Raw genomic sequence first — 27,113 nt, forward strand, 5'->3', positions numbered from 1 at the left:
TCTGAGTGAGAGCTGATAGGCGAATAATAGCATGGGGAACCAAATTTGCCAGATTCTACTAGGATTTATGAGCTAGTTACAAGGTAGTCGAAGCTACGAGCGAAGAGCTACTTGGTAGGTACTCACCTCTGGCTCAACGCCCATCCCAAATCGGACACAGCTGCTGGTCCCTGGCTCCCCAACAGTGAACGGAAACTCCAAACTCCGCGCAATGGTCGTACTGGTTATCTGTAGATAATTAAGAGGCGTTTCGAGTTAGAGGGATGAAATGACCGTCAACACCATTCTCAGTATCTGGGCTATATGCTGGGTAAAAGACTACAAGTCACATCGACTTTCTCAACTCTCAACACATCAGTACCTCGACCAAGCGCTGAATGCGCTGAGCGTTTTACATACGAGCAACTATTGCACGCTTATATTATTTCCTTTGACAGGTATCAGTTACACTTCTACACACACAGCACTGACCATAAACCCACAATACTGCGGTCACCGAATCACCTCCGGGCCCGGGCGGCCCTCGCTCGCACAATAAACGTCTCCAAAACAGCCCTCGGCGCGCGCGCACAGTCGGCCCGCGCGGAATGGACACCGGCGCAGATCTCTGTCCCGTGTCGGCTGACGTGAGCCCCCTCCGCGGCCACTACTGGGTCGGAGAGAACGGGTTGGCCCACATGATTCGCGACTGCATGCCACCGATGAGGGGGACGGTGTGGGCGACACACTCGTCCCAGCCGGGCCGCAGCCAGGCGCTCTCTCGGGTCTCCTTGCGGTGCTGCAGGTCGTTGTAACCTGTCGGCGGATAGGGGGGAGGGGGTCAGTACGGGGAAGAACTGGGTAGAGCAGGGCAGAGGAGGGAGGGGTAGATAAGATCAGGAAAGGGCACGCTAGATAAGGCCAGGGCAGCACAGGACAGATAATATAATGACAGCGCAGGGAATGACACGCCAGGACAGAACGAGGACGGAAGGGAGACAGGACCGGTCGGGGTAGGAAAGAGGACAGGTCGGGGTAGGACAGAGGACAGGCCAGGTGGGACAGCGGACAGGGCGAGGAAGACACGACAGGGTACAGCACGGCAGGGCAGGACTGGGTATAAAAGGTGGGGCGGGGCAGGTACCGTGCGCTTATGCGGCGTCCGCGTCACCGGTTCTAGTTTGCGCCAAACGCTGTCACAATAAGCAAAGCTTGGCGTTGTACCCAGGCAGAGCGGGAGCGGGGAGGGGGAGGGAGTTGACAGACGGGGTCGGCAGGGTGCAGCAGTTGACAAGTCGCGAGATCAGTGTTCGTTTTAAGGGATGACTCGACGCTCGTCTCGCTGTAAGTAAATCAGAAAATCAATGATAGACATTCCTGGAATGTCACAAACGCTGAACAAATTAGTAATCAAGCGCACTTCAAACTGTTAGCTTACATGCCTAAAACGAACGAACAACTAAATAAATATGAAGTATTCGACAATGCAGACGCTAAATCAAATGATCACAACTCCAAGCACGCACAAAGCGCGGATACCCATGGCTTCAACTCATCCTTCGGAGAGCGCACACTTCGATGAGTTGGCAGAGGGCATACCAACCCGTCACATACCTGTGTTGACACGGTGACCTGATTCTTGACGTGTCACCCGCGACATACAATACCCACCTCTGACAGATGAGCCAGCATTTAAAAATAGTCGAGAACGGAGTCATCAGGGACCCGTCTCTTGAATTCATCACCGACCTGGGCAGGTCGCTCGGCACCCATACCTGAATTATCTTCAATCGGCATCCATCAACAAGTCAGGAGAAAACGGCGTCCTTCGTATTACCTCTAAGTGGTGAGAAGGCGCCAAATAACGTGTGCTATGGCCGATGACCTTTATCAACATTCCACAAAACAAATGTATTATTCTAAGCACTACTCAGGCAAGTGGTGGCGATAACGGTGTCCTTTGCTGCATCACCTGTTTTACGTGCCTCTGGCCGCTGTGTAGTCACTAGTCACCCACTACCAATCCGATGACAGCAGTGCCATGTGACTGATAATCATTGATAGATGATCATGACCAGCTGTGTAACTTACCCGCCTGGCAAATTCGCCGACACTTATTATCAAGTCGGCGAAAACAGTGACCTATAACCATGAGCAGCTGCATTAGGTATATACCCGCCTACGTTTCCCCCAGCCGACACCCCTAGCGGGTCGGCAAGAGCGTTTTATGACTCATGACCTGCCAATTCGTTACCTACCTGACGGATCAGCCGATACCCATTAGCGGGTAGGCGAGAACGGCGTGGGCACGATGATGCGGCTCTGGAAGTTGGTGATGAGAGGCACCGTGTAGGCCACACACTCGTCCCAGCCCGGCTTGCGCCACGCCGTCTCACGGATCTCCTTACGGTGAGCCATCGAGTCATAGCCTGCGGCGGCCGCCGACAGGTGAGGTTAGTGTCGGCGGACGGCGGACAGGGGCACGAGGCGACCGACTACCCACACCAAGATGCAGAGAGGCACTCACAAATATAGACGGACGGAGGGAGGCACCGCGAGAGGACCCAAAGGCGCTGATATAATGTGTTAGGGTCAGGTCACGAGAAAAAATGTGAGATCGGGAATGGCAGAAATGTTTAACATAGCCATAATCGAATAAAAGACGATCAATAAATAATAATTCCAAAACTAGAATGGAAAACATTCAACTGCGCCATTCACACTTTTTGCGAACCAGGGCAACCGCAATATTCACAGCGTTACGAAGCAAGTCAGCATTGAAAGAGCTTTTTATTTAAATTATTAACCACGTGAAGTTAGTTCGTACAGCAGAGTCAGGGCTTGGGCTAGACTATATAGCAATCACGAATTTGGATCCAGCGATGTTTTGAACGGCATGTCAAGGCACCGTAATCCAAGGCCTTAGGGGGACGGGTGAAGGGAGGAGGCCAGGGACACCGACAGAGCGGGAACGGAGTCTCATTTGGAGGCCTTCATCTTGAAATGCATGGGATATTGGGATGTCTAACGATGTGCATTGTGCAAGAACGCATTTTGCTTTCGCAGCCAACAGGCAAAGCAGATCATAATTGAAAAGGAAAGTGTGAGGTTGTGGAATCAGAAAAAAAGACTAATACATACAAGAAAATGTAACGAACAAGAAACAAGCAGTTGAAATACATCAACAGAATGAAATCACGGACAAATGGCAAGGCCCCAAAGCATATCAGAGTGTAAAGAAACCACAATGGATCGCAGTGTTACTAACACATTTATCAAAAGCCACCAGACACGGGTGAATCAGATGCCTCAGAATGAATGGAATTACTGGTTAATATAAATATCGGGATTGTTTGGGTTCCTTATTAATTGGTGAGCTGAGTCGTAGTCAGCAAAAAAAAAAAAAAATCAGAGATAGAATGGCATTTTCAACGGACTGTATAAAAATATACGGGCATCAAATGGGTCACATGAATATTTACAGGTAAACAGTATGATTTACTCTTATGAAAATAATTCCGGTCGTTGGAATAAAGGCTGGACAGGCAATTCTACGGTAGCCGAACCGGGGAGAAGCCCCGGATTGGCCTCTGCACACACGCGTTCCCACGGCACACCCATGCTGGACCACCCTATACTCGGCGGCGGTACTTTGTACTCGGTACTCGGTACCCGGTACTTACACCACAAGTGATGTACGTTGTACAGCCGGCCGACCTGCGAGAAGAAGCCAGCGAACGCCTCGTCTCCCTCTCGGCGGAAGTGGATGGCGCGTGCCCAGTTGTTGCCCCACTCGATCATGGTGCCCGGCTTGAGCAGGTAGCTACGGATCTCGTACAGGTGCTTGCCGGACCGCGGCGCCGGCGCCGGCCAGAAGCTGAACGCCAACAGGTACTGCGAGTGGCGCGCGCGCAGTAGCGTGCCACGCTCCTTCACCAGCGCCGCCAGACTCTTGTCGTCGATGTGCGCGTTACGCGCGTCGTCGACGGCCTTGTAGCCGCCGTTGTACTTCCACAGGTGGATGCACTGGTCCTGGTCGCCCACGGTGACCTCCCAGCTGCCGACCAGCTCCTGGGCCAGCTGGCCGGCGGCCGTCCGCTCGGCCACCTCGCCGTGGTAGCGGCCGCTGTCGGCGGCGGACGGGGACGGTCAGGGAAGTTCCGGGGGTGAGCAGAGACCGGGGGCCAGAGAGGACCGGGAGGGAGAGCGGAGACCGGGGGTCGGCAGAGACGGGGAGACACAAAAACCGGGGCCAGCATGCACACCACCGATAACAGTGAAATCGTAACTTGCATAAGCAAAAAAAAAAAAAACGGTATGGAAGAATAGCAGCAGTAAAAATATTTACCACAGACTTTAAGCGACTGTACGAACAAACACTCTTTTTACCAAAACAATGACATTTGTGACAAAAAAAAAAAAAAATCCACCAACATTAGCACCAAGACCTCGCCGGAGTGCTCTTCACTCACTAGTTGTCGATGTATTTGTCCATCTCGCCACAGCGGACGTTGTGCGTCTGCAGCTCGTAGATGACCTCCTTGTCGGAGAGCATGCGAGAGTGGGATTCCTTGGTAGGCTCGATCTTCCTGACGAGCAGCTTGCTGAGCCAGCCGTCCGACTCGGAGCCACAGGAGGGCGACGTGCTCAGCAGTCTGTCGTAGTGGAGGGGTTGTAACGACTGACGAGTGCCGAGGGGCCGGTAATTTGAGTGTTTAAGAGTAAAAGGAGATATAAAAGAAGCCATTGAACACGTAATCTGTACCCATGACACTTTGGTTTATTCGAAAGATAGAAAGCCTGAATAATATGAAACACCACCCATGAACTAAACGACCACCTGAAAAATGAAACTTTTCATGACATAAAATAACAAAAGAAGTTTTGTGCAGCCACAATTTACCAGGACATGGCGTTAAACATATATCCACCATCAACTCGTGAACGAACTGAAAATCGCGAACTGAAAATCGAACGACCCTCCAGACCACATCGTTAAATCTCAAGATGATCTACATCGTACACCTCGCCTACACGCATGGCTAAGAGTACGACCGAACAGAATGTGATACATGTCTTGTCACTGAGCACTGACAATGGTATGGTGACAACTGCTATTAAAATCGTGCCAGTCAGTACTCCTGCTCACCTGAGTCCCAGAGAGGACACCAGACGGTGCTGGCTGGGAAGGCGCGACAGCAGCATGGCTATTCACTCAGTGTGCTGAATTATTGCTTTGCCCAACCAAACCCTGAAAATAAGCATCAGCGACCGTCAGCGATAAAATGGCGATTTTAGGAATGCACACTGCACAGGAATAATGCTGCTATTAGTTCACACCAAGTGTATCACTATTACTGCTTTCGAATTACCATCCAGCAGTTATCGATCGTGAATCGTGATACATTCAAGCTACCAATATTCACCGATAGCCATTTGTTATATCGTGTTTTCGAAGTACTGTCCTGTAGTTATCGATCGTGATACCTTCAAGCTACCAATATTCACCGACATCCATTTATCATATCGTTTTCACTCCATTTCCAGCCAAGAAACCAATTCTTTTGCCCAGTGACTCTCCCCTGTTTTAAATTGTGTTACGTCAACACGGTCAACACACTTCTTACAGCATTGAAAATTTGTTTGTTTGTTGGGGTTAGGGGCGCGCCGACTGCGAGGTCATTTTGCGCCCACATTGACAATTTGCATGGCATAGTTGGATTGGCATTTGGTGGTGAGCTGAGATGTAAATGAAAATAAGTGAAGTGGACCTTTCCCTCGATAAAAAGAACAGCATGATGCACACCCAATTGCCATCGAAGGCATTAAAAGCATTTATTTTAAACCCTCGCCGGCCGAAGGGGGGGGGGCGGGTGCCGCTCCCCCCCCCCCAGGGTTTATCGCGATAGCTCTGGACACACTGGCGATAGAGAGCTAAAGCTTGGCATATCTGACCTTTGATTCAAGCCAGATCTTTTGACATCAACCGCATTTTCAGGCCAGCTCAGGTCACTGACCTATGACGTCATGAGCGAACCTCTGCACTGTCTTCAGACTTCAGATGTCGCAAGTTCGCAACGCCCTCAGTGCCAGAGAAGCTTTCACAGGGAGATGAAACTTACAGGACCTAGTATTCTCCAGAGGTCTCACAGCTTGAACATCTCGGATTTTTCCATAAGGTCACATGAGGTCAGGTCAGTCATGTGACCTCACCATTATAAGTCAATAGGGAAAAAATGAAAACTGCTATTTTGGCGCCGGGAACGATCTACATTCAGCTCAACCACATAGAATCGTGGTTTCGTGCACTCATTGCAAGTGCTTCCCTTTTGCATTGTTGACCTTGCGTGACGTCATTTATGATGTCACTTGGGTCATAAGTTTTTGGTAAAGAGCTCCTGATCAAATTGAGCTAGCGAGTCGGGAAAGCTACCAGAGAACTCGGAAAGACCTGCAGAATCGAATTATTTGCGATATGACCTCCTCCGACTAACTTGGTGACCTGGGGGGCTCTGACCTGACTGTGACCGGAGGTCAACACCTGAAGTTGACCTCACCAAAAAAAAAAACATTCGACACGCCTAAGCGAGGCGAACACAACACGATGATGACAAAATCGCAGCTCTGCGGCCGTTTGATGCGAAGTTATTTGCCAAAACCGAACCCGTACCTTTGGCCACTTGACCTGACCTCAGAGGTCCCCAGTTGACCTGAGACCTCAAAATCGGGTACCAGTCGCTTCGCCTCGAAACGGCACACACGGTCCTTTTTTCCGCGACGCTCTTGTTCCATCAGGGGCGAAACGGCGAGGGCGGTCGTACTCCCCCACGCCCCCACCCTCGGCCGGCGCGTATGTAGAAAACCAATCGGTCCGGCGAGGGTTAAAACCAGTAAAGCATAAAATAAACTGTAAACCATTAAACCGTATACCTATAAAACCATAAGTGAATAACTTTATTCTCCACTTAGGAATATTTTAGAAACCTAGGTTCCCAGCTCTGAGTCAGTTTACAAGATTAGCTCATTTTATAGCTGTTTTCAGAGTTTGACAGGATGTCATAATCTGCTACATTTACCACCCATCAAATCACTGTTATATGCCCCAGCTGCCAGCACCCCTGATTCCCTCCATAAGATACATGTTATTGCACTCATCATTGTGTATGATGAGTGATGTGTAGGATGATTCACATGAGTAATTAACATGTTATAATAAAGTAAATAATTTATGTAATAGCCTATTACTGCACACACACCACCATGCCACTCCTCAGTATTTATACATGGTCCTCTGGGCTCTGATGGCTTGTACCTGCTTGTTGTTGAGATATCTACCTAAAAGCTGCATTTCCTAGCCCTACAGTGTTTACAGTTTATGCTTGACAGATTTATTAGCAATGCTTTGCTCTGTTTATTATCTGTAAAATTAAATGTAAGCTCATGACAATGCAATATCACAAGTTGATGCAAACAGATATACACATGATCTGTTTAGACAAATGATCTGTTTAGCAATTATTTACTTTGTGTAATGTATTTTTATTCATGCAATGCTTTAACCCGCGCGGGGCTGGGGTCTCCAGCCGAACGCGCGGGGCTGGGGGGGGGGGGGGTAAATTTTACCCCCCCCCCTGTTATCTCCCGAACTAATGGTCCGATTTGGAAAATTCAAACGTCAATCGAAAGATCTCATCACGAACAGCTAAAAACATGTACTTAATTTTAAGTTTGAGGTCGAGGTCAAGGTCAGGTCAAGGGTACAAATTGCAAGTTCCTACAGTATCGGCCTTGCACCGTAGTTGCCGAAGAATGGAGTCATGGACTGAGACTAATCGCCCAAAACGTGTTCTTAGGCTACCAAGACAATATTCGTTGCATACAATATCATTCAGAGGTCAAGGTCAAGGTCAGGTCAGGTCAGGTCACCAAAAACAAAATATAGAAAAGGGCATGTGCGACACATGTTTTATGGGTCATTTTACTCATAGAATTCAATAGGCACACTCAATAAGTGATATGGACCACCTCTGGATGAATTTCAGGTCGAGGTCAGGTCAAGGTCAGGTCAAGTGAGGTCAAATTTTGAAGTTGGTTGTTAAGGCCTAAAAAGGTGTCTATCTGATGCAGTTTTTCACGGCGAATCGAATGGTGCTACTTTTGTTTCCGTACGAGGTCTAGAACTTCCAAAAAAAAGTCATTTTTCAAAAATTTTGTGTGTCGTGACGTCATACAATTTTGAATAACTCCCACATTTTTGAACCGATTCTTCTAAAACTTGGTATGTAGGTGCACATAGACCACTTCTCTGACATATATTCCGGTTTTTTTCGATACACTCAAAATTTTGGATTTTATAGCTATTTTTCCAAAAAAGTCAGTTTTTTGAAAAAATTTGGGCCAAAATCCAAAATTTTCAAAAAACCGAGATAGCCATTTGATAGACAAAGTAAAATTACGTATATCCTTTTTTGTTACGTCTTGATTCCTTTAAAAATGAAGATGTTAGCGGCGTTTGAACTTTTGCCGTTTTTGAGGCGAAAATGGCGAACATGACGTCACTAAAACGTCAATATCTCAAAAAATTTCCGACAGATTTCGCTCAAATTTTCAGGGAACGTGTCAAATTGATGTAAGAAAAGGTACTGAAAGTTTGGCGGCGCTGCGCGCCGCCGTTTTTGAGATATTGCAAAAATTCGCGAGGGGGGGTAAAATTTACCCCCCAGCCCCGCGCGGGTTAAGGCATCATAAATGGAATGCTGTATGAAACCAATTTTGTCCTACAATTGTTTATTTGGTTTGTTGGAACTCACTCAGTGAGTGAGCCCTTAATGGGAAAAAGCTCTTGACTGCCAGCATTAGATTCACAAATATCTTTCTGCAAATTCTCCTGCTAGATTGACCAATTTGCCAATAAATTCTGCAGCCACCATGCACTCAACTTGGCACATGAGAACTTACAATGGAATTGGACATGCCAACATTTTTGCTGTGATCCCACCACTTTGCCAGATATTCATCAGCATGGCCTGTATTTTTGCCAAGTCTGGAGTGTATACCTAGTCTACTTGTTTTCTTTCTGTAACATTTATGCACATCATTTATCTATCTCTCCCAATTAATATATTTATCAAAATTCATTAAACCATATTTAACTATGCACCTAAATTGCAGGGCCCTCTTTCTTGGTATGCCGCTACAGACTAACAGAGTGCTCTGCTGCGCTACAGCATTGGTGCAACGTTTGCTACTAATTCACCATGATGCTTCAGCATTGCGAGTGACCGAGGTTGAGGTTGTTGATGTTTCCACGGAAACCCAATACACTGGTACGCATCACACTGTGGTGCAGCACCTTAAACAGGGCCCAGGTATCCTCTGAACAACCCATAAATGACATTTGCCCCGCTGTAGCGCCAATTGTGGTGTTTATTAACCCACGACAGCCCTTTTGATTTTTTTTTTTTGCTCCCGCGACGGGCTACAGCCCTAGTGGCTAGTCGACAGCCCCACGACAGCTTTACTTGTCTATAGTCTACTGACATTGCACAGGCTTCGTTATGCTTTAAAAACATATTGAAATTGACGATACATGTTCATAACAACGAAGAGATGGAAGAGAACACCAGCAAAACCATTCCAAAACGCACCCGTCCGCGAGGGTCCTCAAAGTCAAATGAAAGTTTTTTTTTAGCAAGCAGCGCTTACACTTCTTGCAAACCGCATACCTCAACATGTTTTCTTTCTGTATTGCCTGAAGATAGTAGTCCAATGACCGACCCAATATTCAATCAGCAAGCAGGTTACCTAGCAACCACTTCCAATTCTTCGCTAGTTCGCTTGAATTCGCTGTCTTATCTAGTAATTGAACATAAAACTTTCCTAGAAATTTTCTCTTTTTTGAAACATATGCGCAATTACTGTCTACAGATTTGATAATTGATTTAAAACCTCTAAAACTAAATTTTAGGTCTATTCCAGTCTATTCTAGATGTTTTTTCGTTAATTTAAATTGAAGTACATTTTATCTCAAAAGCATAATCCTCTTTTTTCTTTTTTATATTTATGCTTAGGTCGAGCATTTTTCAAGGTCATTCGAAAGTAAAGTAAACAAGTCGTCGAGACTCGCGCCAGTGCAAGATCAGTCGGTGACACACCAGGGAAATAAGCTAAAATTAGAGTGCTCTATTTATTGCTCCTGCCCCATGTTGAAGAGATACCCCTAAAAGCGTGATCTTTTATCGGCCCTTACGCAGCAAGGCAGTAATTCTCAGACCGGTGGATGGTATCAATAGAAAGAGAATGCGTCAAAGATTAACATGAATTAATTAAAATAACATTAAAATGTTAATTAAGAGTGGAAATTAGTCCCAAACATAAGCTAATTATTGCTCCTACCTCGGCGACGGCGCTCCCCGCAGTCGGCGGAGAAGCTAAAATAAAAGCCACCATCCTCCTCCGTAAGTCAATTTTAGAGCGGCCGAGTGGGCCGATGCGGGGCCACCAAACTGAGGTGAGACGTGGCTAGTAATTGCAAACCGCCATAGAAATCAATATCTTAAGACGTACAATATGGGATGATTACTCTGAAGCTGGAGTGAAAGCATGAGTAGATTGCAAGAAACGAAATGCATAGATTGGTTGAATTATGTACAATAGGCACAGCTCAGATGAAGCCATTTCTATGATGTTGACATATGACATAACCCTTCCTCTCCTCACCTATGACCTACGTGCATTGGCAGTTACCGGCATAGTTTTTGAGCACGAGTGAAATTCGCCATCGGACCGCAATACATGTTGCTAGGCTGCTGCAATTACAACGAACATACGAATACTGCCTTCATTTGTAGACGTTTGTTTTTTAGGCGGTCTTTGACGTGCAAGGGGGCATACCTGTCGACAACTTGAGTTTCTCCGAATTTCAAAAACTCCCAGAATTTCAATTCCTTATGCACTGTTGTAGGTACAGCTATGTTCACAAGTTTTTGTTTCCTCCTGTTCTAAAAAGGATGATATTTGTCGATTTCGTGCGTCGCTGATAGGAGGGTGCGTTTAATAATTAGGCCCAACGCTTTCTGCATCCGCGAGTACCTTCAAAAGGGAACAACAGTTTCCATTTATTACACTATGGGACATGTGACAAAATGACCACTGGAACACGCATGAAACGGAGCTCATATTCCTAAAAATGTCTACAATCACTTCTTTTCTGACACTATTAGCAAATACCATCTCAAGTTAGGTGGTTGACAGACAGTCAATGGAGATCTGGGGAGACTGAGTGATGCCAATTCACCACTTAACTGATAATGAGGGCCGAGGGAAGAGAAACATGCAACATGCACAACTGACAACTTGACAAGTGACAAAACACTACCACTATTGCGCAGTGCACAACAAATTACAGCAGCCAGCCCAAAAATGCTTTTGATGGCTAATTGCAAAACAAGTCACTAATAAATGTCTTAGTTGCAGCTGAACACTGCACAATAATCACACTGTTCACACATTGAGTGAGATGCCACAGGTGGTTTGAATCACACTTTGGTTCAACTGCAAATCTGAAGTGTTGTCATGAGGTTCATGCCTCCATGATCACAGCACTTTGGTTGTGGTTGGCATAACACTTGTAGTCTGCGGAGTTCCACATTAACTGCAGACACCTCATCTGGTGGTCTTCATATTGCTCAACTTCTTCAGGAAGCAAATGTCGACCACCCAGCGGAAGCATGGTCCTGCAGAAAAGAAAGGTAATGCATAAGGTACAAACATTATCTGCTGAAACAGCTCCTTCTGTTGGCTGTTATTCAACTTTTAACATAGGTAACATAACAACATGTATTCCACGTAGGTATATTACATTTGTTGAAGTAAAATACTGCCGGCTATTTCAAAACCAGAAAATGAAATTATATTGTGGCATAATTCACCTGCTCAGCTATCAGTATCAAATAATAATTAATTTAATATTTGGCATATTCTATATAACACATTCATAGAATATTCTACTTCACGTCACAAGGACTCACAATCTTTCTGTTGGGTGTTTGATTGACGCATTAACTAAGTTTGCCTTAGGTTTTATTATTGCAAAAAAAAATTCATATTGCATTATTGTATCAAAATACTGCCAGCAATAACAAAACAAGAACATGAAATGCCAATGAGTAAGCCGCCTTTCCTTAAAATGGATTACTTTGAAAGAAATTTTAGTTTCTTTTAAGGAAAAGGAGAAATGATTATCAGGTAATTATCAGAAAACCACTCAACCAGCAAGTGGCTGGGTGGTTTCACAGCAAACATCAAGCCAAAACATATACTTACATCTATCTCAATCTAACAATTGAGCCATTTGACTACTACAAGGATATGTGAGCAAAATAAGAATCCAATTATCCAATGTTGACTTCCTTGCAAAGTTTATGCCTTATTTTATGAAAATGTGTCACTAGAATATGATACTTATCATCGAATATTATTTAATTTACGATTTATTTCGATCGGAATGCACATGGAGTCCCGCGCCATTTTCGTCGACGATGAATATGATCGTGTTTCATGAAGAGATAAGGGGTTTCAATGGTCTTTCATAGCAATAATTTGATGCAAAAATTTGTAGGAAATAATATGAAGCTGGTTCAAATGGCCATCAACCATTCAAAACACCGAAAACACTCACAACTCCGTCCCGACGACCACGCAGCACCGCGCACGCCACACTACTGGCACAATGCCAAAACTGCTGTCACAGCGGAAATGTTTTTTTTCTCGATTGTAATTGTGGAATTATTTATTAAACAGAAGATGATCTTTCCGAAAAACCGACTGATTTCATACACAGATGCATGGAAAATAAAAAAATCCCGGTAAGTTTATTTGTATTGTTTTGTCGATTTTGACATGCTCCTAGTTTACAGCCATATTTCGATATGTTCTACAGGGAGTTCAGAATTATTTCAGGACCAATCTTTTCCTCATTCATTTTCCCGTCGATCATGAAATTTTTAGAGCGGAACAATTGGTTTCCAGGCGGTCCGAGCGGTTTTTGTGAGAAGGGTGCAAAAATCGGCGTCATTTTTAGAGCCTCGACACCAGCTCAACACAGGACCCTATGGGAGACGGTGAAGTAGCGGGAGCAATAAATAGAGCGCTCTAATTTTAGCTTATTTCCCTGGTGTGTCACCGACTGAGATCTTAGATCAGTGTGAATTTTAAGTGAATTTGAAATGTGTTAATTGATAATTCTGGTGAATTTTTGCGAAAGATGATCAAGCGTATGTACTGCCTTGGATCAAGCTAATAAGAATATAATTAGAGGCGTTTATTCTGTATTTGTCCATCCATTGACTGCTTGGTCCACCATATTTTCTCCTAAAACAACTCTTCAGGTCGAGGCCAAGGGCGAGGAGACGGGGAATAGGCGTAGAGTGAGAGGTCAAGCTGCTTCTGATTCTGGATTTTACAAGCAAGATAGAATGCGGGAAAGTTCAATTGAAATATGCGTGGATTCTGTGGATTCCGCATTGCTGGCTGCCCGGGGCGGTGCTGACAGGTTGGAATTATGTGCTGCTTTATCAGAGGGTGGGTTGACGCCAAGTGTCGGTATGCTGATGATAGTGAAGAAGCATGTTAAGGTGAGGCTAAGAGACTTTAAATATGCAGTGTAAAGCAAAGAAGAAAATCACATGCTGAATCTTCTATGCTTAACCCTCGCCGGACCTATTGGTTTTCTACATACGCGCCGGCCGAGGGGGGGGGGGGGCGGGTACGACCCCCCCCCCCTCGCCGTTTCGCCCCTGGTGGAGCTAGCGCGTCGCGGAAAAAACGAGCGTGTGCGCCGTTACGAGACGCAGAGATTGGTACCCGATTTTAAGGTCCTAGGTCAACCGGTGACCTCTGAGGTCAGGTCAAGTGCCCCAAGGTACGGTTCAGTTTTTGGTGAATAACTTCGCAAAAAACGGCCGCAGAGCGCCGATTTTGGCAGCATCGTGTTCGTCTCGCTCAGGCGCGTCGAATGATATACTTTTTGTCCGGGTCAGGTCAACTTGGGGTGTTGACCTCAGGTCAAGGTCAGGTCAGCACCCCCAGGTCACGAAGTTGGTCGAAAGGGGTCATGTCGCATATCATTCGATTCGGCAGGTCTTCCTGAGTCCATTGGTGGCTTTCCCGACTCGCTAGCTCAATTTGATCAAGAGTTATTGACGAAAAACTAATATGACCTTGATGACGTCATAAATGACGTCACGAAAGGTCAACATTGCAAAAGTGACGCATCTAACCTTGCAAGGAGTGCATAAAATCACGATTCTGTGTGCTTGAGATAGTTGGAGATCGTTCCCGGCGCCAAAATAGCAGTTTTCATTTTTCCCCATTGACTTATAATGGTGAGGTCACGAAAATGACCTGACCTCATATGACCTTTAGGAAAAATCTGAGATATACAAGTTGTGGGACTCATAATGGATACTAGATCCTGCAAGTTTCATTTCCCTGTAACATCTCCTCTGGCAGTGAGGGCGTTGCGAAGTTGCGACATCTGAAGACCGTGCAGAGGTTCACTTATGACGTCATAGGTCAGTGACCTGACCTGACCCAAAAATGCGGTTGGTGTCAAAAGATGCGGCTTGGATCAAAGGTCAGGTATGCCAAGTTTCAGCTCTCTATCGCCAGCGTGTTCGGAGCTATCGCGAAAAAACCCTATGGGGGGGGCGGCACCCGCCCCCCCCCCTCGGCCGGCGAGGGTTAAGCCTAATTCGTAAACAATTTAGCTTTGCTTGAACATTTTAATTTGTTCACTACCTACCTATTTTACACCTATTATATTTTTATACTACACAGGATAATTCAAACTGTTTTAAGCAATAGACTAATGTGGAAACTAGAAGTACCTATAGCTGTCCATTTATATCTGAATTTTTGCATCAATTCTAGCTTCAAAGTATCAATTGCACATTTAATGGCTATTTTTACTTAAATTTCTACGCATTTTCCTGTTTTGTTTCACACTCTGTTTCTTTCAGATTCCAGTGTTTGTCCTGATAAGATGTCGTCAGGGTGACTTTGTTTACACTGAAGATGATATGCTAGTGATGATATCAGATATCAATATTATGAAAGCTCATGGAGCTGATGGCTTTGTTTTTGGATGCCTCAAAGAAACTGGGACAATTAATGAGGTATGGACATTACTGACATTAGTTCTATTAGGAATAGGATGTCTGTTGTTATGGTAGAACAGAGAATCCCTATCATAATTTAGGTAATGGATATGTTTTACTTGTTAAAGAAGTGTGCAAGCATTTTATAGGTAAGAAGATTATAACGATTGTGAAATGTGAATAGTCTTGAGGCCTAGGCATTTTGAGTAGATGTTTACATGCTGAATAAGTGAATAGCAGGTCTCATCCATAAAATGTGGATAGTAGCTCTTTGATTTAAGCTATAAAATATTCCTCAGGGATACAACATTGGGATAATGCCATTGGCACACGTGTATCAGTATTTGTAATATTGTGTTTTCACACCTTCTGCAAGCAGTACTGTGAGTTCTTACCCACGTGTCTGGGTGGTTGCCTGTTCAGGAACAATGCGCGGAGCTGTTGAGCGCTGCTGCACCGCTGCCGTGCACTTTCCACCGGGCATTCGACTGCGTGGCCTCTCCAGAGGAGGCGCTCGACACCGTCATCCGGATGGGCTTCACGCGGCTCCTGACCAGTGGGCTCGCGCCCTCCGCCGCCAAGGTTGATGTTCCGGGACCAGATGGGTACAGCCATTATTTGGTTTGGTCGGTTGGACTGGATCTTTTTAGTCATGATTTAAGAGCGTTCCAGGGTCATTAGATCATGCGATCGGGTCTGATGGCCTGAGAGGTAAGCGGTGACCGTCTTTGCCGGCCGAATCTGAGATCTGACCCCCGCCCCTCCTGCGGCGCTGATCGTCCGGACTCTCAACTCTCCCCTCCCGTCTCTCTACAGGGAGCAGCCCTGATCGCCCGGCTGGTATCCCTCTCGGCTGGCCGGCTCTAACCCTCTCTCCTCGCCCCTCTATCTACAGGGAGCAGCCCTGATCGCCCGGCTGGTATCGCTCTCTGCTGGCCGGCTCTAACCCCCTCTCCTCCCTCTGCAGGGAGCAGCCCTGATCGCGCGGCTGGTATCGCTCTCTGGCGGGCAACTCTAACCCTCTCCCCTCCCCTCCCTCTGCAGGGAGCAGCCCTGATCGCTCGGCTGGTATCCCTCTCTGGCGGGCAACTCTAACCCTCTCTCCTCCCCTCCCTCTACAGGGAGCAGCCCTGATCGCCCGGCTGGTATCGCTCTCGGCTGGCCGGCTCTAACCCCCTCTCCTCCCTCTGCAGGGAGCAGCCCTGATCGCGCGGCTGGTATCGCTCTCTGCTGGTCAGCTCTAGCCTCTAACCCTCCCCTCTCTCTACAGGGAGCAGCCCTGATCGCCCGGCTGGTATCGCTCTCGGCTGGCCGGCTCTAACCCCCTCTCCTCCCTCTGCAGGGAGCAGCCCTGATCGCGCGGCTGGTATCGCTCTCTGCTGGTCAGCTCTAGCCTCTAACCCTCCCCTCTCTCTACAGGGAGCAGCCCTGATCGCCCGGCTGGTATCGCTCTCTGCTGGCCGGCTCTCTGTGATGCCCGGCGGTGGCGTAAACGCCCAGAACGTATCCCAGCTGGTCACTCTGACAGGCGTCAGTGAGGTGCACGCGTCGGCGCGCGGCCCCCGTCGCTCGTTGATGGCGGTACCGGCCGGCGTGTCGATGGGCGCCGCCAGTGACGAGCGCTGCTGGCTGCAGTGTGACCCGGACGAGGTCGCCGCCATCCGCCGCGGTGAGCAATCGACGTCGTGCGTGCATATGTCCCAGCGTATTGTGTGCACTGTATCTGTGCACATATCAACACATGCGACACAGCACACACGCACGCGGGGCTGACATAGCGTGACGATGGGTTGGATGTTTGGGGGCCGGATACCCTTAATAGACGGGGAACTCGGGTACAACAAACACAGTGCGGAAGTTTGATTGACAATAATACGGGTGCACTTTATTCGGAATTTAGACCGCATACAGAGTGAACATCCGACGGGAAAGGAATTTTCATTTTGATGTCATTGCTACACTTTGGAAACAGTCCGATGAAACACATAATCACGTTGACCTATTTGATGAGCTGTAGAGTAAACATCCGGTCTTAGCTACAGTTTCCTATTTTCGCCCAGCAGGAGGTCCGTTGCGATTGCAGTCATCCTAGCTGTGGGCAATGCTTGGTACCAATACCAATACTTGCATGCAATTGCTCCACCAACCTCCCCGTTATGTAGAGGCTGATGTGTCTTCGTGATGTGTGACTCATGTGATTGTGTGTTGTTTTCAGCCTTGTCTTCGGCTGGCGAGGAGGGGGACGCCGCATAGCCGCGCCGTTGTGATATACAATGTGGGTGCCTCTACCACCTGGTGGCGCGAATAACAGTGAACGGGCCGGGGTTTTATACCATTTATATATACTCGTACTTGTAACTGGTTACATTGTTGCATTTTTATATTTCAATACATATTCACACAATTTCATACACATGTTTCGGACAAGACAAAGTATGAAAAAAACGGCACAAAATCTCAACGTGGTAGAGGTTGAACGGAACAAGTAACGACGTGGGCTTTAACGTTCTCATTAGCGCACTTTCAATGAAAGGCCACATCGCCGCTATCAGTTTTACACGCCTTGTCGTTCCTCTTACAAGAATCCGAATGCTCAGTGTGACCCGGCGAAGGTGACACTCTCAATCACTTACTCCACTCGACTGAAACCTGACACGTTCCTCTCATATGTATTGTCAACGTGGAATAAATAGGAGCTCCAGCGGCTTTGCAGTTCCATCCTACTAGACTGACTAGACTGTCTCTAAGAATTACTTGCGTCGCCGCCACGGGTGCGGCACAAAACGCGCACGGACTGACACACTGGCGCCGACTTCGGCTTGTGCACGGCAGTCCCACACACACACTCTCACACTGGCGTCTCGGCCACACACACTGTTCAACAAGTAACATTTGGCACTGGGTCCGCGGTCCGGGCCGCCGCGCGTCGCTGGCCCGGCGCGGCCCTCGCGCACCTGTCCCGGTCAGCACTGAGACTCGCCGGATGAGTTGAGTTTGCTCTCGCGACTGCTCAGCTCCAGCTCCAGACTCTTGTTGCGCTTGTACATCTCCATGTAGTTGAGCTGCAGCTGCTTCTGATAGTTCACCACCTGTGGGAGCGGTGCAGGCGCGTTAGGACTTGCTGATAAGCTAGGTAAGTCAGCACTCTGAAGCATTTTCATTCTGAGACCAGTAACTAGGGCGGCGTTTTTTTTTTTTCAAACACAGCAGTGTGTCGACTCAACTGTATACAACGAGAAGCGTGGAAATTGGAAATGCATCACACATGATTACGCTGTGAGTCCGGATATTTTTTTCCGTTTTACTATTTTGGTATGAATATAAATCATTCGGCACTCATCCACCGATCCGATTTATATCCAAACAGGATGGATACTTTAACAATTCGTCCGTCTCTTACCTTTTGTTTTTCGTCGAGCCAGTGGAGCCTCTCCTCCTCGAAGGCCTCCTTCTGCTCCTGCGCCTGCTCCTGGGTGAAGCTGAGCTCGGACTTGAGCCGCTCCATCTCGCGCTGTAGCTGCGCAATCACCACGCTGGTCTCACCCGACCGCCGGTCCAGCGCCTGAGGAACGTAATCGGTCAGTCGTCAGTCGTGATTCCAGGTGATACCGTGATTCGTGAATCGTGATTCCAGGCCACCCGACCGGTTAAAAGTTTCGTCTATGGAATATCTGGTCATTGGCCAGCTAGCCTTCACTCCAGAGTCAGGAGAAACCTGATCGGTTAGCGGTCACTCGGAGGGATTACCTAACCGACTGACCTTTCTTCCCAGAAGGATACCTGACCCACCAGCGATCACTAAAAACGCTACCTAATCTGTCAACCTTCAGCCGTTACTCTGTGAAGTACCTAGTGATTCAGCCGCCCCTTCAGGGAAATGAGCCGTTTCCCTGTTCACCATAAGTCGTCACATCAGAAGGGATGTGTAGCAGCTGACTGATCGGCGCACTCTGACACGCCCGTTATCGTTCGGCACTCGGTCTCACCTGTTCCCGGAGGGTCTGCGTCTCGGCCTGCAGCCGCTTGTTATCCACCTCCTTCGTCTCCAGCTGAGCGGCGTACTCCCGCACCTGAGCACGGATGTGCAGCAGCTCGTGGTTCCGCGTCGTCTGGTCGCCCTGGCAGTCTTTCAGCTGGGACTTGAGCAGCGATATTTCACCTGGGGGGAGTGGTGAAGTGAGGCTGTCAGAGGTGGTAATATCAGCGCCAAGGGCGTAAGGATCATGAGCGCGTGAGCCGGGAGTCATGGAAGTCAAGGGGAATGTTACACAAATCATGTGATTATCACCAAAGCTGCAGGTGGTGGTGTTTTTGCAGCTCGTGACCTATCCAGGGCGCAAACGGTATCTGGCTGTCACGATATATCTATTATTTTTCTTTCTGTGTTTGACTGTCTCGAAGTCCAATCCGTCCTGTCTGTTGAAACCCATTTTATCACGACCCAACCTGTTCCGTCTTTCGAGTGTTCCACCAAAGTGTCCTATTCTGCAATGCCTGTCTAACTTTGTCCGTCATATTGCAACTTGTCCTAGCTCGACTCAGTCCTACTTTGGCCGGGGCACGCGGTGTCCTATAACGAGCCCTTACATTACACTCATTTTAATTTTGACAGCCCCCAACCGATGTCCCATGTCGTAGTCCCACAAGAGTCCAAACTCGTACTGACCTGACTTCTGACAGAGTCCCCAGTCTCATTGAGTCCCCACCACAACTAACCTGACTTCTGACACAGCCCCCACTCGTACTGACCTGACTTCTGACAGAGTCCCCACTCTGTGTCCTCCAGCTGTGAGCGGAGCGCGCCCAGCTCCTGCTTCAGCTCCTGGTTCTGCCGCGCCTGCTGCTCCTTATCCCTCCTCAGCTCGTCCATCTCCTGTCGCAGCTTCCGCTTCTCCTGCTGCAGCTGCCGGGTCACATCACCAGGTTAGTCCCGGTCACAGACGGGTTATGGGTCACAGTCACAGACGGGTCATCGGGTCAGTCCCAGTCACAAACGGGCTAGGGGTCACCCAGGCCAATCCAGGTTATAGGTCAGTCCCAGTCACATGTGTCGAGGGTCACAGGCTGTGGGCCAGTCCCGGTCACAGACGGGTCACAACTCATGGTCCACAAGTCACAGGTCAGTCCCGATCTTAGGTCACGGTCATTCCAGGTCACTCTTAAGTCCTAGTCTCGTGTCGGTCCCGGCTGAGGCCACATATAATTATTAATCTTAGTCATATCTTATAAGCCAGTCCCGGCCCAGTTCACAGTTCACCGATACCAGGCACAGGCACAGCCATGGTGTGATTCATCGGCCAATTAGAGATAAGATCACATCAGACACGAACTCCAGGCGGGGAGCCGAGCTCTGCTACGTTGAGGCGGGGTCCGGCCCGGCCCTGGAGGAAAGTCCGACCTCTCCCTCTCCCTGCCCGCCCATTGCACGCTGCAGCCTGGTCCAGCGGGCACCTGGCGGCGATGTTCCGTGTAGGACCCTGCGCCTGAGCACGCGAACGCTGTGCGTGTGGCGTACGTCGCCTGCGAGCGATACCGGCAGGCATCCAGTCGTTATGATGCCTGTGATTAGCTGGCCGTTTCGGCGGCCCAGATTGTCGGTTATCGCAGCCGGCGGCGGGAGCGGCACACACATAGCGTTGCAGGGTAGTGATGCGGGCAGTGTTGTACCGTCTGCTGGTTGCCCCTCCGGCTTACGTGCGTACCTCGACATCGCGAGGGGGGGGGGAGTATTTTGGCGCCGCGGGGAGGGTTCTGCCGCCAGGCAGGGAGGCTGTGATCTATGGGAGGTTGGAGCGCGCCAGCCCGTCCAGGCGTAGTTCGAGGGCGCGGCGGTGCTCTCCGGTGAACGCTCCATGATCGTCGTCCAAAGCGGCATTTAGAGGTCGGGAGGTCGCGGGTGCAGTAAGGGTCGGACACTCCCAGACCACGGAGACGCCAGCGTCCGTGCAGCATCATGACCCGGTGGAGCACGCTCTGACTGCATGTGGCGTACCCCGCGCCGACTGGGTGACCTCTGCGCCCTTCCAGCCCACTCTTTCCCCAAGCCCACCTCCCCCTCTCGCTCGCTCTGTTTCCCGGAACCAGCGGCCATATAGAGATCTGCCGTTCATGACCGGCGCTATGAGCGGCTCGAACCGTGGGAGAGCCGAACGGCACGCCCGAGCTTCAGTTGGACCACGGTCTTTAGAGTTGAACCATAGATGGTCTAGGGGAGTTGGACCATTGACTGTCCAGGGAGTCGGACCATTTGTGATCCCTGTGAGTGGACCAAAGACGATTCCGGGGACATTCCGTGCTAGACTGCAATGATCAGAGGATGTGAACGGCAGACGTATCTATCCTGCAGCCTACTGGTATATTTCCTCGTACAGATGTCCCACTGTACAGCGCTTCCGGCCTACTGCACTACGTCCGGCACCCGGTGGGGCCACTGTCCAGCAAAGGACAATAGCATCCGTTTGGACACGCCAACTGGATACAGTCAAGCCCCACTGAACACAATGTCTGACAAGATGGACAGACTCAGGATTACTTTACGACATACCGGCTATTAAAAACGTAATCTGGCGGCCAATCTTCAGGGTCCGGTGCCGATAACACCGTCTGGCATGCAATTTGACTGCAGTTGTTGCTATTTTAGAATGCATCGGCGTCGGTTTAATGTTCATCACATAACGCTACAAGGTGCCACCTGTCTGCGGTTTTCTAAATATCGACATAATTGAGACCGTTGGATGATCTACCCGTATTGACAAGCTGCATCTATGCAATTATCTGACATGGATGTGTTGCTGCATTTGGCAAAAATCCTGATAGCCTAAACCACTGACCTGCCCCGCTGTAATGGCCACCATGTGGCAGCACACCGCTCTCACATTCTCGCGGTGAGCTTTAGCTTACCTGGTAGGTGTGCATGGTGAGCATCTGCTCCATCTTGAGAGCGCGCTGCTGGCTGGCCTTCAGTCGGTTGTCGTAGATGGCCTTAATCTTCCGCAGCTCCTTCTCCCATGTCTTCTCCTTCTCGTGGTAGACGGAGAATATGACCTGGATGGCATGGGCCGGGTAGATGTCAGGGTGGTACATACATCGACGTAACATGCGGAGTTGGAGTGGGACAGCACAGCGCACATAGAGTTTGTGAACGGGTCAGAACACCGCTTACAGATTTTGAGACATGGAATATACGATGCCAACATCAAATAAATGACTATGCACCTGCCAAACAAGGCTGTTTCTACACACTGCAGTCGGGAGTCTCAAACGATCCATTATGCGTGCCACTCCATTCAGCTGGACAATGGACAGTCCTGATTCACACCGGTCGCAGCTCTTGGCGCCGACAGTGGGCCTCTCACCTGTTCATTCTGTTCCATGGTCTCTCGCAGGAAGTTGATCTCGGAGTCGCGCTCCCTCAGGATGGCCTCCAGACCGGACACCCCGGAGTCAGACGGACTCGGAGTGCAGGCAGCCGACTCCATGGCTCGGCCAGCGCCGTACGCGCCCAGTCCTCCGCCCGCCGCGGCCGCCGCAGCGTACGCCAGGCGCTCACTATTGACGGAGCCGGCGCGCGGCACACTGCTGCGCTGGAACGGGTCGCGCCGCTCCCCGGCCAGGTTCTGCACACTGCCGCCGATCCGCCCGCCGCCGCCGCCGCCGGCCGACAGCGACTGGAGCGAGTCGTGGCGCGCCAGGTAGGCCGACGGCCGCGCCGCCTCGCTGCGCCCGCTGAACGACTCGCGCCGCGGCTCGGGGGCGCGCGCCCCGCGCAGGCCGCGGTACTCGTCCAGCAGCGCCGCGGAGCTGTACGGCTCACCGGCGGCTGCCGAGCGCAGGTTGTCCAGGCTCTCGTACCGCGCGCGGGCCATGTTGGAGCTGGCTCGTCGGTCGCCGGCAGTGCCGCCCGCTGACTTCAGCTCCAGCGCACCTGTGGGATCAAACGAGTAGGGATCAGTTTCAGCCGACGTCTTACTGACTACTAGGGGCTCCTCAGCTGGGGACGACGAGTGCTAGGTGTGGGATGAATAGTTTCGGACTGGAACAGTTTTTAGCCTAGCTGGTTAATGGTTCCTTTACAAGAGTTGGTTAATTATTCAGCTTAGTACGCCTCGTCATTGCTTAGTCAGACCTAAGCGACGGTAGATTGGTATACAGTGCACCATTACTGACGTAATTCAATTACGGCGTAATTTGAATCATTAAACCATTAGGCGTTAGATCATTAACCATGACAAAACACCACAAGCTCTAGTCTGTTATCAGCGTGGGAAAACTCTCAACGAGAAAGCAGGTTATGCTGTCCGTAATGCTTCGCAAACTCCAGTGGTTTGCATAACTCGATTTTCCCCCGATAACTTCTAACCGCGACCGCAGTCGTATCAGCTTATCACAGACTGTGAACGCAGTGGCACAGCCTGTCACGCTCTCAGCGCAGCTCGAACCCGGAATCTGTGCGTTGGATCTCATCCCAGCCCACCAGGCTTGTCTGGGAGGCTGGTGATGATTCGGTCGGACGGAGATGGGTTGTGTCTTTCTCCTACCTCCCTTCGTCCCTTTTACGCTATGGATCCCTGATCCCTCCCTCCCTTGCGTGCGAGGTTAGCCTCGAGCTCCGGCGCGACTGGGGCGCCGCCTGTAGGAAATGTTCGTGGCGCTACCTGCAGTGTGACGCACGTCAGCATTCAGCAGTGCTCCAGACCAAAACGAACTTTGGGATCTGGAAGCTTCAGAATTGAGTGTAGCATAGCTATATGAAAGATGCGAGAACTCATCTGTGCTATTGACATTATCCATCATTATCCTTTATGCAGCCCCTCGGTTTTCAGCGGCTCCGAGCCGGTACCAGAATTAGGATGGGGCCCTGGGTGTGGAATGTGGACGGGGACGTCTCTAGTCTATATACTCACTGCCGTAGTGGGCCGTCCGGGGGGGGGGGGGGCTCTGGGTGTTAAATGTGGACGTGGACGTCTCTATATACTCACTGCCGTAGTGGGCCGTCCGGGGGGCGCTGGGTGTTAAATGTGGACGGGGACGTCTCTATACTCACTGCCGTAGTGGGCCGTCCGGGGGGCTCTGGGTGTGGAATGTGGACGGGGACGTCTCTTTACTCACTGCCGTAGTGGGCCGTCCGGGGGGCGCTGGGTGTTAAATGTGGACGGGGACGTCTCTTTACTCACTGCCGTAGTGGGCCGTCCGGGGGGCGCTGGGTGTGGAATGTGGACGGGGACGTCTCTATACTCACTGCCGTAGTGGGCCGTCCGGGGGGCGCTGGGTGTTAAATGTGGACGGGGACGTCTCTATACTCACTGCCGTAGTGGGCCGTCCGGGGGGCGCTGGGTGTTAAATGTGGACGGGGACGTCTCTATACTCAGTACTCACTGCCGTAGTGGGCCGTCCGGTTCCCGCCGATGTTGATCCGCTCCACGCTGCCGAACCGTGTGGGTGTGGCGGCCGGTGTGTGGGTGGGCGTGGGCCGACACGCCACCGGCCGAATCACGGGACCCTGTCGGAGGAGGAGGGGAGATGTCAGGGCACGCCACCGGCCGAACGCCACCGGCCGAATCACGAGACCCTGTCGGAGTAGAGACGGAGATGTCAGGGCACCGGGGCGGTACACTCGGGGGCAGATTGATGTTCCACCACCACAGTTTTGTCTCACCCAGTCAGGTCACAGACTCACATGTCAGGTCACCGTGCTAGCTCACTGTCGTAAACGCCTCGTCCTTTATGCATTGTGACAGAGTTAAATGGTACTTATCACTGCCTCTCATGGGCGGACATATTTTAATGTCTTGTGAAATTTTCTGAATTAATCGTTCGGCCGCTGTCCTTTCCATCGGCCGCCTGTATCAGCGCCGTCAGATACATCTACCTTCAACTGCTGAAAACTGTTCCCCAGCTTCATCAGACAGCTGTTCCCCCAGCTACAGACAGCTGTTCCCCAGCTGCCCGTATCGGTTCGAACCGGGCGGGTTCAGCCGATGACCCCCGTCCGTCCCAATCTGCGCAGTCAGCGGCAGACCTTGACTCCACAATGGCGGCACTCTGTGTGCGCCGCTGAATCAGCCCGGCCTCGCCCGGTGGGATGCGCCAGCTCATCCCGGGCCGGACCCACCCTCGCACCCAGTCAGCCGGTGTACCGACCTGGTCGGAGCGGCGCAGAGAGGGAGAGATATATGGTGAGCACAACGAGCTGGCAGACTGCACGCGCCTGGTGACGGAGCGTCCATTCTTTCCAGACATCCAGTGGCGGCGGAACACCTTCAATTAAGGGAGGGGGCACTGCCGACTTTTGGTCCCATTCTTTCCATGCAACGCCCATAGGGCTAATGTTAAAATGCCCAAATCAAAGAAGGGCACGCCCCCCCCCCCTTCCCCCTTTCCGCCGCCTATGCAGATATCCAGCGATTTTCTACACTCATAATCTAGTCAAAGTGGTGGCGTGCGGTGCAGAATAGAGCAGCGTCCTCCCGGATGCGTTTGTCGTTCCACACGACTGTTGCCACGTGTTGTGCATATCGGATGCTCGTTAGATAATCCGCGTACACTGGTGTCCGAGTAGTCTGCCGCCGTTCCAACACCGAGGGACGGCCAGTGCAGTGGTTGCGGTTGCAGGTGCAATCTCGGTGACGAATGACTCGTCAGCGGGGCTCGCATGTCGCCCGGGCCGGTGTGGACCACAGCAAACACCGGCTCGGGTGGCCGGGGCATTGCAGTGACGACGCGCCTAGCATGATCATCAGTCATCTGTCCGACGCCGCACGACGGCAAGCTCAAACTTGCAACTGCAGGGTTAGGGACATAAACTCAGCTCCTACTTGGTAACTGCCGGTCTTATGCACTTACCGACGAGTTACCCCACATTTGCACCTGCTTTCCACCCCTGTTTGTGCTTTGTGCATGCACCATTCAGTTCGCCTCCAGCTGTACCTACTGGTTTGGTTTGCGCAGCACGCCCCCTTCCAGACGTGCCCGCCTGCAAAGTTCCCCAACAGACCGTCGGGCCGTGCATGTCTGCACAGCTCGGCCCCCACCCTCAGTCGCGTCCGTCTGCATAACTCGCACCCTTCGATCGTCCCCTTCTGCCGCACAATGCCCAGCTTCCACCTGCTATGTCCATCTGCAGCAAAGTTCGCCTGGGGTTCGCTCGAGCACCCTCACCTGGCGTGCTCGCTCTTCTCCCGACACCGGCACGCTTTCTCCTCCCCACCTATGTTGTTCAGCCCGGCGCCTCTCCCCTCCAATCCCGCCTACCGGCGCGCCTGGGAAGGGGCGCACTCTTTATCCCGACAGGCTGCGCCCCTCCACGTCTGTCCTGCCGTCGACACACCCTCTCAGGCTGGTCGGAGGAGCCGTCCGTGCGCACAGTGCAGGTCGAGCGAGCAGCCAGCAGCAACGCAGACGCCGGTAGGGCGTGATGGCGCGCGGTCTACCATCGTGAGTTGGTGCACAATCGAGTGAGCACTGAGCAGTGAGCACGGTGTGGATGGAATGTTTTGTTATTTGCGATATGAGGAAGAAATGATGATATGGGAAGAGTTGGATGCCAGTCGGATTTGGGATATGAGAGGACTGAACAGGACAGGTCAGGCCAGACCTGGATATACACGATGAAAGGGACGGACAGAAAGGGTGCCGCCTGCAGGTTCGGGACCGGACGGGGCAGGACATGCTAGAGCAGGAAGTGACTGGACGGGATTGGCGGCCGATGTCGGACGGCCAGCACCATATTGTCCTGAGCCGGTAGGACACGAGCAGGGGCACAGTTGGGAGCCGCACCTGGCGGGGGCACAGTTGGGGGCCGTTTCACGGACCACAGCACGCGATCGCGGTCGAGGTTCGTCACTGCGCAGCGTCCCAGTGAACTTTGGGCCGTCGCTTGCTATAGTGAGGCTAGAGAGCCTCCGCTGGGAGCGCCGTAAGGCGGGTCAAAACGTATGGAACGGCGGGAAGGAACGGCTGAAGTGGAGACGAGGGCAG

General features: G+C 50.5%; 3 protein-coding genes across 16 annotated transcripts in view; 1 reads left to right on the forward strand and 2 right to left on the reverse strand.

The window, feature by feature from the left end:
• Window positions 1–403: 403 nt before the first annotated feature.
• LOC122373402 (protein NipSnap-like) lies at window positions 404–12,703 on the reverse strand. 10 transcript variants are annotated; one of them, XM_043351414.1, is made up of 6 exons: window positions 12,659–12,703; window positions 5,129–5,230; window positions 4,452–4,634; window positions 3,663–4,105; window positions 2,238–2,408; window positions 404–795 (listed from the first exon to the last, which is right to left on the reverse strand). In XM_043351414.1, the coding sequence occupies exons 2-5, from the start codon at window positions 5,182–5,184 to the stop codon at window positions 2,260–2,262; spliced, it is 831 nt and encodes a 276-aa protein (XP_043207349.1). In that variant the 5' UTR covers window positions 5,185–5,230; window positions 12,659–12,703; the 3' UTR covers window positions 404–795; window positions 2,238–2,259. The 10 variants fall into 10 exon arrangements, with proteins under 10 accessions (XP_043207349.1, XP_043207346.1, XP_043207348.1 ...); XM_043351411.1 differs by lacking the exon at window positions 12,659–12,703 and adding an exon at window positions 10,375–10,486; XM_043351413.1 differs by lacking the exon at window positions 12,659–12,703 and adding an exon at window positions 9,705–10,096.
• LOC122373403 (copper homeostasis protein cutC homolog) lies at window positions 12,676–17,546 on the forward strand. Its single transcript, XM_043351421.1, has 5 exons — window positions 12,676–12,688; window positions 15,000–15,155; window positions 15,561–15,719; window positions 16,557–16,806; window positions 17,353–17,546. The coding sequence occupies exons 2-5, from the start codon at window positions 15,060–15,062 to the stop codon at window positions 17,388–17,390; spliced, it is 543 nt and encodes a 180-aa protein (XP_043207356.1). The 5' UTR covers window positions 12,676–12,688; window positions 15,000–15,059; the 3' UTR covers window positions 17,391–17,546.
• A 122-nt stretch (window positions 17,547–17,668) lies between these two features.
• The window catches only part of LOC122373401 (leucine zipper putative tumor suppressor 2-like), a 44,021-nt gene continuing 34,576 nt past the window's right edge, over window positions 17,669–27,113 (reverse strand). For all 5 annotated transcript variants that reach the window (XM_043351407.1, XM_043351405.1, XM_043351406.1 and 2 more), the window contains 7 exons: window positions 24,513–24,636; window positions 22,493–23,061; window positions 22,038–22,181; window positions 19,887–20,040; window positions 19,124–19,296; window positions 18,538–18,699; window positions 17,669–18,226 (listed from right to left, as the gene is read on the reverse strand). In XM_043351407.1, the coding sequence (XP_043207342.1) occupies window positions 18,101–18,226; window positions 18,538–18,699; window positions 19,124–19,296; window positions 19,887–20,040; window positions 22,038–22,181; window positions 22,493–23,061; window positions 24,513–24,636 (1,452 nt within the window). In that variant the 3' untranslated portion in view covers window positions 17,669–18,100. The remainder of the gene's footprint in view (window positions 18,227–18,537; window positions 18,700–19,123; window positions 19,297–19,886; window positions 20,041–22,037; window positions 22,182–22,492; window positions 23,062–24,512; window positions 24,637–27,113) is intronic.

The sequence above is a fragment of the Amphibalanus amphitrite genome, unplaced genomic scaffold (assembly GCF_019059575.1).
Source record: "Amphibalanus amphitrite isolate SeventyFive unplaced genomic scaffold, NRLGWU_Aamphi_draft 001488F_arrow, whole genome shotgun sequence".
Taxonomy (NCBI): domain Eukaryota; kingdom Metazoa; phylum Arthropoda; class Thecostraca; order Balanomorpha; family Balanidae; genus Amphibalanus; species Amphibalanus amphitrite.